The sequence below is a fragment of the Agelaius phoeniceus genome, chromosome 7 (assembly GCF_051311805.1).
Source record: "Agelaius phoeniceus isolate bAgePho1 chromosome 7, bAgePho1.hap1, whole genome shotgun sequence".
Lineage (NCBI taxonomy): Eukaryota > Metazoa > Chordata > Aves > Passeriformes > Icteridae > Agelaius > Agelaius phoeniceus.
In genome coordinates this window covers 48869787-48882769 of record NC_135271.1, presented here as the reverse complement: position 1 = coordinate 48882769, position 12983 = coordinate 48869787, and the positions used below count along the sequence as shown (strand labels likewise).

Sequence of the window (12983 nt, the reverse complement as noted above, 5' to 3'; positions counted from 1 at the left end):
AAATATATAAATAAATAGAAATATATTTCCTTTTTGGTGCTCCAGAAGCTCCAAAAGTGTTACTGTAACTTCCAAACCTGCACATCTTCAGTCCTGAACACTGAATATCAGCCAAAAACCTTTTTTTTCCCCTGTGTTAAAACATTTTATAATTAATAATTTGAATAATTAATGACCAAATAGAAGATGTGGGAAGTTACACGTGCTGTGATAGATTTGTTTTTTATTTTTAGGTTGGCTGGAATGAAATTACAGCCATGCTTTACAAACAGAAATGAGGATATCTTATAAACCAAGCTTGTCATTGGAAAGATGCTGGAGTTACACTGTGACAGTGTAATTAGTGTGCAAAAACCACTCTTGGGTGTGATATTAGAAATATTCTTTTTTTTTTTTTTTAAACTTACCTTTCATGACACTATCTTTCATTTCTCATGGGGATAGCTGAATTCCAAAAGTTTTGCACTCAAAAGAAAGGTGCTTTCAAATGTGGTTTCATTACCCTGCTACTCCAGCTGAGAAGGAAATGAGCCTGATTTTGTGTCAGCAGCCAGAGGAGCCCCCTGGAACAGGAGCAGGACTGGAACTCATCCAAGTATCATCAGGCTGGATGTGTAAATCTCTTTTGTCAAAAGCAATAAAATTTGCAATGCACCTAAAATCCTACAACTTCTCCTATTTTTCAGAACTGTCACACCTCTGCAAACAGTTTTTAATGCAGGGGAAATATTGAAAATTCCTCATTATTCCAGAAAATAAAACCAGGATTTGTTAGAAAGCCACCCAAAGCAAGCCTCCCTCCAATGGACACACATGCAGAAACATGGAAAAGGAGAATATTCCCAAGGAAAAGGAACTTACATTCCCAGACATTTTGTCTAGTTCACTCATGGCCTCGTGTATAGCAGCTTCTAAATGGTTATTTAGCTTTCCACTTCTGGGGAGAAAAGATGAAAGGCATCAGTAACTCTCAAGGACAGAAAGAAAACCTGAGCAAATTGAATAACAAACACATGAATTCATTGGGGAGGTGCTGACCCTGGAGCCTCCCAGGCTGGGGGCACAAGGAGCAAGATCAGAACTGTAACAATATTGTGGAAAGGAAATGTTTGTGCTGGGATTACAGAAGGAAAGTTAAATATCCTTCTAACTTCCAATGAACTGCATTAATGATCTCAAATATCCCATTTTCCCCTGGAATGGCAGCACCCCACAGGCTGAGGGAGAGCTGGGGTGGAGGTTTCCTTCTTCCCACCCCAATTGCCCCAGGTCATGGGGCAGCTCCAAGCACGTTTCCTTTCACAGGGACCATTCTATGGGGTCTCTTTGTTCCTGAAGGACTTTTCCACTTGGACATGGTGACAGCTCCTGCTGTGGAGGTGAGGAAATGGGAGGAGGAGATGGAGGATGAGCAGAACTGTGTCTGTCACGAGGGAAGGTGATGGCACCTTGTCCCCTGCTGGGACACCGGGCCTGTCCCTCACAGAGACACTTCCTATAAAAACCTTTCCTTTTAATCACAGAACCCTGCAATGGTTGGGGTTGGAAGGGACCCTAAAGCCCATCCCATCCACCCCTGCCATGGCAGGGACACCTCCCACTGCCCCAGGCTGCTCCAACCTGGCCCTGGGCACTGCAGGGATCCAGGGGCAGCCCCAGCTGCTCTGGGCACCTGTGCCAGGGCCTGCCCACCCTGCCAGGGAAGAATTCCTGCCCAATATCCATTTAAAATCAACCTTGGGAAGGCACTGGAAGCTTCAGCCCGGTCCCACCCTGCCCGTGGCACGTGTCCAGCAGGAGGGACAGCAGAGATGGGACTCCAGCCTGGCACAGCTGAGCAGGACAGGTGAGGATGGCATGGAGGGGATGGGAGGTGGCACATTCCTGACTGCAGGGAGATGGGAGCAGCCAGAGGAGCAGCAAAGGCCGGCAGAAGGAGCTGGGACTGGGGGGGGCCCCTGGAGATGCTCTGTGTGCAGTGGGACTGGGAATGCTGGGGCCCAGCAGAGCAGGGATCACCAGAGCCTGGGAGGGCAGAGCTGCACCAGGGGAGGCTCCAGCAGAGCCCTGTCACTGTCACATTCTCTGGAAAATCCCCTTTGCCCAGGATTCTGCTCCTGGGAAGCTGGGAAGCCTCAGAGAAATGGGAAACAATAATTATCTGATTGCTTCTCCTGGGTTTTGCTCACATGTGGAATGTGTTTGGAGGTTGTTTGCCCACAGGTGGTTGTTTCATTGGTTTCTGTGAATTGTTTTGACTTAATGACCAATCACTGCCAGCTGTGTCAGGACTCTGAGTTTTCATTATTATCTTTCAGCCTTCTGTAAGTATCCTTTCTGTATTCTTTAGTATAGTTTAGTATTCTTTAATATAATATAGGATCATAAAATAACAAATCAGCCTTCTGAGAACATGGAGTCAGATTCACCATTCCTTCCTGCCATGGGGCACCCCACAAGTACAGCAGAGCACATCTGGAGAGCTGAGGAAGCTGTGCCATGGCCTGTGGCACTCACACACTCCTTTAACAGGCAGAGATAGAATTCTCTCTCCCTGGGTTTTTTCTGGGGAAAGCAGTGAGAGAGTTGAGAGAGAGAAAACAATTCTTATCTCAATTTGCTGCTCCTGTTGCTTGGCACATGGGGAATGTGTTATGGAGATTGTTTACCAAAAGGGATTGGTTAATTGGACTCTGGTGATGGTTGCTCAGATTGATTGACCAATTACATCAAAGCTGTGTCTAGAAAGGGTCACGAGTTTTTCTTTAGTATAGTTTAGTATTAATACAGCACAGCTTAAGAAAACAATTGTTCAGCCTTCTAAATCACAGAGTCAAAGCTCATTATTCCCAGTTTGGGGGTCAGTAATGGCCTGGGGAGCAAAGCAGGGACGTGGCTCCAGCAGGAAAGGAAGGGCTGAGGTGGAACTGAGACATTAAGGATTCATGGAATCATCAATTCCATGAACTGTTGTGGGATGTGAACGCCATTTCAAGGGCTTGGAGACCAATCCTGCTCTGCTGAACCAACCTTGGGCCTGTGTGATGAGCACTCCATGTGCAGCAATTGTATTCAACACTAAATGTTTCAAAAAATTGGATAAAAATCCAATAGTGCATCACAAACCAGAAACAAACCCATGAACTTTGCCAGATAAATCTACAGCAGGAATGGGGAAACCAGGAAATGTCCACCAAAGGACTCAGACTAGGGAGTAAGCTGAAATATGGAGAAGGATCTCTGTAAGGGCTGTAAAGCAGTAGTTTCTGTCAGCTTTAACCACTTTAAATCTGCTCCTGCTGTCCTTGAGTTCACTTCAGGGACATGAATAAATAACTGGGAAGTCACCAGAAACCCTTCTGAGTTCCCTTAAAATCCAGGAAGGTATTTTGGGGATGATGTTGGAAGAAACAGCCGCCACCGCTGTCTCAGTGGTATAAAAATCCCTTCTCTTGGCCCCGTGGGACACAGAAATGAAAGCAAAGCTCACCCCTTAAAAGGAGGGGAAGAGAGGGAATTATTTCATCCCTTCCAGCCTGTGGTCATTCAGAGCTGAGTTTAATTCTCACAGGTTTAAGAATGTATTTTCCCTATGACAGTAAACGAACACCATCATAGAACAAACCCAATCACAGCACAGCTCCCACCCTGTCATCCCTTTAAGGATGTCCAGAGGAGTTATTTTCCCCCCAAAATTCAATAATTTTCCTCTTTTTGCCCATCCTGAAGCTTCATGTCCCAGTATTTCCTGTTTCACAGTTTTTCTGTGCTGGTATTTGTCACTAAAAGGTGAAAGTTGGATAAAGCCCAGCAGCTGACCCAGGTGTGAGCCAGAGCTCAGCCACAAATCCTGCAGCCCTTCTGAGCAGTGGGATAAAGGAGATTTCCAGAACAACCCTGGAGAAGGAAGGAGGTCAGGTCTGGTTAGAAAGTGTGGTTTGGACAGGATAATTCTGATGGGATGATCTTTTTGGGTGCTGGAGCTCAGGAATGCCACCAGAAGCTCCCACAGGGAGATTTCACAGAGATGCACCCAGAACACCTCAGATTCCAGAACCAAGATGAGGAATGCCAAGGGATGAAGGCCTCAGCTGGGCTGGGCTGGCCCAGGAGGGCCCAGGGAAGGCAATGAGTGGGATTAGGGGGGAGGCAGCATGGACTCACTTCCTGTTCCTTTTCCTGGCGCGGCTGAACGCCTCCAGCCCCTCCGTTAGTGTCTTCAGCTTCTCCGGCTCCACCTGGGGAAGGATGGACACCAAACTCGTTACCCAGAGCAGCAACTCCCCCCTTCCTGCTCTGCCAGCCCAGGGATGCCTCTCCAGCAGGGCAGCAACAGCACCTGGAGCTGTCCACGCCTCCCACATCCATCCATCGCTGGAGTTTCTCACAGCGATGAGACCCAAAATTTGGGACACTCATGGCACAAAACTGAGGAGAAGAATCTTTCAAAGCCCTTTCTTGGCAGTGCTGGTGGAGTGGCTCACTCTGCACTGCTTTCCCACATGGATTTACACCTGGAATTCTGAGTGCCTGGGAATGATGGTCCCATTTGGGCACCAAAGTGTTCCCATCACCGCCAGCCCCTGGGTGAGGAATCCCAGGTCTCTGCTCAACTCATGGCACGGCCAAATCCATTCCCATTCCAGAGGGAAATCCTTCTTTGCCTTCTCAATCCAGGAATCTTCACCTGGAGCTTTATTTATTTGTCTTAAAATCAGTTCTTTTAATTATTCTTATTTTTTTTTTTTACTGATCAGGGATGAATTTGGGCACGTGCTCAAGAGAACTGGGAATTTAAACCTTGAATATTTTAAATTGAAGCAATTTCAAGCACTGTGTGGGCACCAGTAAGTCCCAGTGTAAGCAATACAAGCAGAAAATTAATGATAACATCTCTGTAATTTCATCATTTGCATCTCAATACACGAAGCCACATCTCTCTGTTATTTTGATCTGGCTCAGTCATTCCTGCTGGTAAAAACAAAATCAGATATTTAGAACACATCAACCTAAGGAAAAGAAATGGTTCAGTTCCTGTTTCTTTGCTACATCTCACTTGACATTTTCCATAAATACAAATGTATTGAGTGTGTGCCTGTACACAACCTGGAAATGAAGTGGGAATGCAAATTCCCTCCAAATTGAGCCTTCCAATTCCTAAATAATTTATATTCACCACAGATCTGACGTGTGGACACGACAAGGTGGAGGTCATGAGTGAGCAGTTGCCAAAATCTCTTGAAATAAGGCCCAAAATTACACATTCAGACCAGATTTCCATGTCTTAAAGTCACACCTGTGCTAAAGAAATTGGGAATGTGCTGATCCAGGCACTTCCAGGAATCATTAATGGAGAAATCTGCACTTGGAGAGCTGAGATTTCAATTTTCATGAAATAAATTCAATTCTGCCACAAATTGTAGCATTTTTCCCCCTAAAACCTGCTCACTTTTAATGCAAATATTTCCAATAACTCCTCCCCTCACTGGATTTTGGAAGAACACAAACTCAGGAGAAACTGAGAACCTGGGGAGCTTTTCTAAGGACAAACATGAGAGAAAAGGAATTATCCCTATCCACGATGGAAATGTGGAACAAACACATAAGGAACAAACTGCCAAGGGCTGCCAGGAGAAAAATTGCAAAGTTCCATGTAAATAATGTTATCAAGAATTAATATCATGTTTGGGAAACAAATAACCTCTTAAAGCAACAAAAAGATCTTCATTATTGGCATTTTGTGATGGTTATACATTAAAAAAAAGTTTTTTGGGAAGTATCAAATTGCTACAAAACAGGGTATGGAAAGCAACTCCAACAGAAATCACAATTAATAATCATCAATATCAACACCAGATCACACACAGATGGGAGGAATCCTCCCTGTTCTACCTGCAGCACCAGAAAAGCTCAGTTTAACCCAGCCCAGTTTAACCAGCCCAGTTTAACCAGCCCAGTTTAACCCAGCCCAGTTTAACCCAGCCCAGTTTAACCAGCCCAGTTTAACCCCTGGAAAATCACACTGAGAGCAGGATTTGCCCTGGTAAAATTCACCATGAAAAGCTCCCACAAAACCTTTGATTGCTCTGGTTCTGTTTAGGTGATGAATAATAACCAAGGTGGGTAATAATCAAATTAATTGCTTAATGAGATACAACTCCTCTGGTTTGGGATTAGACTCAGGCTTCTCCTTTTCCTCCCAGAAATTTCTGCTGCACTTCCTTGGGCTCCTCTAATTTCCAGCAGCCAAAAACCAAGGAAAAGAAGTGCAGAATTCCTGCTTTTCCTGTCTGGATCTCCCAAACAGATCCATGATCCCATTAAATACCTGAATGCCCAAAGTCTTTTAAATGGAAACAAAAACCAAGTAATAAACAATCTAAAGAGCAGAGAATGTACAAATCCCAACAGCAAATTAATGTACCACAGGAGGGCCACATTTGGTTACACAAAGACTTCAAAGATGTTTTCAGGAAGCTCCAGAGGAAAAGGAATTTTCCCAGGTGCTGCAGGTCACTCCCACCATGGGCTGGTGCAGAATTCCTGAAGAACATTTGGTTTCCAAGGGTGTTTCTTTGTGGTTTTCCAGGTGATTCCTTCTGGTCTGGCGTGGGTTTTTCCCTGTGTATCCCACTTTCCACCCTCAGCTCCTGCCCTTTGCAATGGCTGCTCACCCCACACTTCTGGATGAAGGAATCAAACACATTTCTTCCATATTTACATTGAAAATGATTAATTCAAGGTGATGTGATGTCAGAGGTGATCCATGATGTGGGAATTCCTCACGGAGAGCTTGGACTGGTCTCCACCTTGCTGTGAGCATTCCAAGGATCTGCTTCCCTGCTTTGGTGCTCAGTACCCAATAAAATGGGTGCCACTGGATTTCACACCCCACAATAATCCCCACACAATGCACAGAAACCCCAGCACAGCAAAGCTTTGCACAGAACCAACAGCACACCCTGGCAGCCACAGGTTAGGGAGGAAACGTGAAATTGCTCAGGAATGCAGGTAAGAAAATTCCTCTCTTTACACAAGTGAACCTTTCATTTCTATGGAACATTCACAGAGATTTGGACACACAGATTCTGTTCATCCACAAAAGCACACTGGGAATGGGAATGTTGTCCCTGTGCTCCTGACTCAGACAGGGATACTGAACATGGAATTCTTCCAGTTTTGTTTCAGCCCTAAAGGTTTGTGATCCTCCAGCTCCTAACCCGACTGGTAACTCAGGGCTCTGAGCTTCCTGAGGATGAGCTCTGAAACACTCTCCTGCTTTGGGCTGGCATGGATTAATCCATGGAAAGCTCTGGAATATTCAGCACTTTCACCTGCCAAGGGACACTGAAGCTCTCCTGCTCTGGGGGTGAAACCACAGTGGAGAAGCATCCAGCATTTACAGCTCCAGAGGGGAGGGACTGGGATGGAATTCCCAGAGCAGCTGGGGCTGCCCCTGGATCCCTGGAATGTCCAAGGCCACACTGGATGGGACTTGGAGCAACCTGGGACAGTGGGAGGTGTCCCTGGGCATGGCAGGGGTGGGATGGGGTGAGTTTCTTGTCCCTTCTCTCCTCTGGGTATCTGCTCCTGGCTGAATTTTGGGGAAAGGAACACTTTGGTGTAACCCACTCTCCTCAGTTTTAAGTGATTTGATTTCTTTGTGTCACTGACAAACCTTTATTTCCTTAAATCTCCACTTTCTGCTTATGCATTTTAAAATTCTTTAATATTTCTAGGTGGAGGATGTGCAGCATTTTGTAAGAACTACAAAGATAAAATGTTACACGAGCAGTGGAGACCAGATTTGGGAGAATTTTTCATAATAAAATTACCAATAACTCCTTGATAACTGCATTTCCTGTATATTCCCCAACAAGCACATGATTTGTTAACACAAAAGAAGAATTTCAGTATGAAAGACCAAATTGGAACACTTTCCTTATTACTAAATGATGATCAAAACCTCCTTTAGAGTTGGAAATGTGTGTGTGCATTTCCTGTGAGAAGTGTGTGTCAATCAGCAAGATTTCACTCATTAAGGATTCCTCAATCTGATGAGGCCACTTCTCCTTTTTGCAGTTTCAGCACTTTCAGGTATTTCCGTATCAGATGCTTTGGACACAGCCAGGAATTTGTCTGAACACACCACCTAAGTGAGAACCACTTCTTGTTAACACCAAAAAATCATTTAGCAAAGCCCAAACTTAACCTGTCTCGTGGCCCTGGCAGGAAATGAAGGGGAAATTCAGCTCTACGAGCTACAGCTAGGGAAAAACCGCCATTAAAAGAAGAGACAAAATAAAGACAAAATTTTGATTTGTGTGCTGGCGGCGGGGGGGAAGAGAGAGAGATGTGCATAGAGACATAAATATACCTTCCCCTCCTCAGCGTTCTGTTGGCATGAATTGTGAACCTCTTCTTCTCTGCCAAGTTTGCCAGGCCAGGAGGTGAGTCCTTTGATCTGGCCCCAGACCAAGTCGCCCACGTTAAACGTCCTGGGCCTGTAGTGGATGAGCTCGTGGGACGAGGGCGACTCGGGGTTCCGCAGCTCCTCCTCGCTGCTGATGCTCTTAGCATCCGAGGGGCTGGGCACGCACCCGTTAATGCTTTTGGCATTAAAATCTCCATTGTAATGGATGTAGTCTTTCACTAAGGAACTCTCCAAGCTATTGGAGGAACTGGGGGATTGCTCTTCCAGGATCAGGTCTTGTTTGGAAGCGTTGAGCAACTCCCCGAAGGCCCTGTTGGGCTGCGGGCGGTTCCCGTTGATGTGTGCACATCGTTCCACAGTGTTCTCCAGTCTTTCCTTGAAGCTCATCATAGTTCTTTTGTAATTGTTATACCTGAAATTCTCCTCCAGCGCCTTCTCGCTCTGACAGTTCCGCTGCGCCAGCAGGGCCTGGTGCTGCTCCCCCTGCAGCAGCGCCGAGGCGTTGTTGGGCCTCTCGTGGCACGGGCTGCCGTGGACGTGGGCCGAGTGCTCCAGGAACTCCTCGCATTTCCACCTGCCCATCTCCCCCACGGGGCTCTGCTCCCCTTCCCACTGCTTTTTGGGCGTGTTGCAGGCGGCCGCTTTGTAATACTCGTAGCCGTCCCCCTCGCCGGGGCCCTTGCCGTGCTCCGCGTTCTTGGGGCCCCGCGCGCCGCGGCCGCCCCGGGCGCGCCCCTCGTGCTCGGCGCCGCGGCTGTGCGCCGCGCCCGACAGGTTCAGGGGGTCCCCGATGGAGGCTGTGAAGGCACTCATGGCACTCAGGGCGGGGATGGGGCTCGGCTGCGTGGAGCTGGAGCCGGCCGTGGTGATCACCACCGGCACCCCCTTGCTGGCCGCGTCCACCACCGCCTTGTAGATGGCGTCCACCGAGGCGTCGCCCGCGGCCGCGGCCACGGCGTTGTTGGGGGTGTCCTTGGCCTGCTGGCCCAGGGAGGGGTCAGGTCTCTGCTGCAGCTCGCAGGGGGGCTCCTGGAAGGGAGGAAGGAGAGCGCTGGAGCTCTCGGGAAGCGGCGCCATGCCCATCTGGGTGATCATCCTTTTGTTGAGGACGGCGGCGTCTTCCTGCATCCTCACCTAGGGAAAGGAGAGACAGGATGGGAACTGATGCTGGAACTCCAGCTGGATTTCAGCACATAAACTCTGTGGTTATTCACTACAGCACATTTCCTTTTGTTATACACCAGGTACAAACTGAACAAGGCAGAGAGAGAATTAAGGGCCTGATTGAGAGGAAAACAAAGTCCCTTTCTCAGGCTTTGTGTCAGCAGGCTCATGTTTTCTCTCAAGTCCTAAACGCCAGGGTCAGAATTCTTGACTCAGAGACACAGGAAGGTTTGGGTGGGAAGGGACCTCAAAGCCCAACAAGTGCCACCCCATGCCACAGGCAGGGACGCCTCCCGCTGTCCCAGGCTGCTCCAAACCCTGTCCAGCCTGGCCTTGGACACTTCCAGAGATCCAGGAGCACCCACAGCTTCTCTGGGCACCCTGTGCCAGGGCCTGCCCACCCTCCCAGCCTGGAATTCCTTCCCAGTTTTCCACCTAAATCTCCCCTCTGACAGTTTGAACGCACCCCTCCAGTGCCTCTCCAGCCTCCCCACAGCCCCTCCAGCCACTGAGGATGCTCTGAGGCCTCCTGGGAGCCTCCTCTTCTCAGCTGAGCTGATCCAACCCAGCCTCCTGCTGGAGCACAGGACCACAGCCAGGCAGGCTCTGGGCAGCTCCAGCGAGGAGAGACCTCAACTCCACAATCTCTGAGTTCTGCCCTCAGCTCCTCTTCTTTCCATCCCAGACCCCAGCATTGCTTCTGTCCCTGTGTGCTCCTCAGGGAGTTCCTGAATGCCACCACTGTGCTTCTGGAATTGCTCCACAATTGCTCCTATTTGCCCCTTTGCTGTGTGCCTTTCCCATGGCATCCCCAGTATGCCACACCCCTGCGCTCTAAGCTGCGAGAAATGGATTTGTAAAGAATTTTAAATTTGATAGAAAGTTTATATAGTTTTGTATATTTGTATGTAAATACTGAGATAAGGTGTGTTGGCTTAAGAAGATGATTATCTGTGGAATAGAGATGATGTTGTTGGGAGAAAGATTGAATTGGAAATAAGTTTAATAAGTTGTAGTATATGTTTTTGTAAAAAGACTCGATATTTTAGGGAATTAGAATTGTGAAAGATGTATTGTAGTAAGACTAGGTGGGAAAAAACATGATTAGTGTTAGAAATAATGGTAATATTGTGTAGCAAAAGTCAATAAGTTTAAAAATATTTTTATAGTATTGTAACTAAGAAATAAGTTCATTTTTAAAAAAATAGTGTTGAGTTTTATATTTTTTGTGTTTTATTACTTATTGAGAGTAATAATAGAATAAAATCTGTTAAAATATTTTAGAAAATAAAACTAAGAAAACCAACACTAAGCCACAGCAAACTGGCACCTCCAGATTCAACCACCTGAACTTTTCCTACTCCTTGTCACATCCACAGGCAGGGAACACAATATCAACAAGAGCACTCCAAAAAAACCTGCAAAAATTTTCCACAGGGAAAATATTCCAAAAGCCCTTTAACTACTTACTGTGACTATTTCTATAACTGGAAATGGGACAGAAAAAATGACTGGGCTAAAGCCAGCAGAACTCCTACAAGAGAGGGAACAGGCAGAGAACTGAGATTTTTTCAGGGGAGCTTCTCCCCAGCTCCTTTTTCCTCCTGGAAGGGTGGAGGCACTGCCTGGCCCTTCTGCCTTCCTCTCCTCACACCTGCACTTGTGCAGCAATGCTGAGTAACAACAAACCCCTACCTGCACCCTGGCTCTGCCACCTGGTTTTGCTCTGTTTGACTCCAACCTGAATTAGGAATAATTGTGTTATGTGGAGAGCAGGCAAGCCTCATTTTTGCCCAGCTTGTCATTGTTTATTCACTCCCATCCCTGTTTTTCCAGGCTGCACAATCCCCATCACAGCTCCTCCATCCCATTGCAGTGGGAATACGAGAGGATTGGTGCACACAGTCACTCAGAGTGACTTATTAATTACTAATTCTAATTACTGCAAATTGCTATCAGTACTTATTTCTTGCTGCTGAATTATCAAAATGGGCTAAACAGGAATTTATGGTAAATTCTGTGGGATGGAAAAGAGATCTGTTAACATTCTATAGTGATTGTCAGCATATAGAGGAACTTTTTTTCAATACATGCAACATAACTCTTTCCAAAGCAACTAAACCCAATTCCTAAGGAGAAAGGGATAAAATTTCAATAACAAATGTTCCTGATTTGCAAAATCCATCAGCTACTGAAAGGATATATTGTATGCAATAAATGTATTTACATTCATGTAATTATATAAATGATATTGTCTTAATCAGCAAAGAAAGCAAACTCTGGGGGATGGAATTTTACCACCTGAGAGCTGCACACTTGCTTGAATATTGATTTACTTTTGTTTTCTACCTGGAAATTCTGGAACAGACACGCCATGGGGTTTGGGTTGTTGGCTGGGCCAGGAATTTGGGGCTGGCCCTGAAAGCCCTGCACGTTCTGGTAGCCCTGGAGAAGGTGCTGCTGCTGCTGCTGCTGCTGCTGCTGCTGATTTGAAGGAAACATCTGATTGTTGTTGAGGAGTGACTGGAGATGGCTGAGCTGATGGTTGTTCAGAGTAGTGTTCAGAGATGACATTTCCCCTGCAAGGCAAGCACAGGCAAACACCACTCAGCAACTCCCTGCACTCCAATCCCACTGAGTGCCAAAAAACCTCTGGAAAACAACGCTGCTCCCTCCATCCCCTGGGAATGGGGCTCTCCTGCTCTTAAATTCGCCAATATTGGGTCTTTTGTGCCACCTCTCCTGACTCCTGGGACAGCAGGAGGAGCTTCTGTGGAATCCCAGGCCTTGGAATCTCACTGAAACACTGCTGGGGTGGTGATGGGGATGAGGAGAGGAGAGGGAGAGAATGAGAGAAACATTTAAACCCCAAACAAAATGAGTTTTTCACCAGCTGTGAAGGAGAAAGGGCTGTTTGGCTCAGCCATGTCACACAACACCTTAAACAAGACATTTTTTATGTTCTAGAGTAAAAGTTGAATTAACATTTTTTATTACATGAAAATTTCACTTTACATGAACGTTTTACCTCTTAAAAAAAACCCCACACTGTCAAACCTTACTGTACGAAATAATAAAGCTTAAAATACATCAATTTGCTGGTTTGTTTCTTTTCTAAGCTTAAAATCTTGTGTTTTCCTTAAAAGTTCCATTTAAAAAGTCACTGTTAGATGCATTTTGTATGGAAAATGCCAAGTAGGTTGAGTTCTCTGTAGCCATTTAGGTCGGGGTGAGGCATTATTTAATTATTATTTCATTCCCACCAGGAGTAGATTACAAACAGAGGAGTACCTATTCTATTATATGTTTTTGGTAAAAATAAGTGAAAAAATCATCACCCAGGAGGGAAAAACTTTGTATTTAAGGGGTTTTTCATCACTTGCTT

General features: G+C 46.2%; 1 protein-coding gene across 4 annotated transcripts in view; it reads right to left on the bottom strand.

Annotated features, from left to right (window-relative positions):
* MBD5 (methyl-CpG binding domain protein 5) overlaps window positions 1–12983 on the bottom strand; it is a 129780-nt gene that overhangs the window by 5164 nt on the left and 111633 nt on the right. For all 4 annotated transcript variants that reach the window (XM_077181770.1, XM_077181769.1, XM_077181771.1 and 1 more), the window contains 4 exons: window positions 11948–12177; window positions 8378–9568; window positions 4165–4238; window positions 862–937 (listed from right to left, as the gene is read on the bottom strand). In XM_077181770.1, the coding sequence (XP_077037885.1) occupies window positions 862–937; window positions 4165–4238; window positions 8378–9568; window positions 11948–12177 (1571 nt within the window). The remainder of the gene's footprint in view (window positions 1–861; window positions 938–4164; window positions 4239–8377; window positions 9569–11947; window positions 12178–12983) is intronic.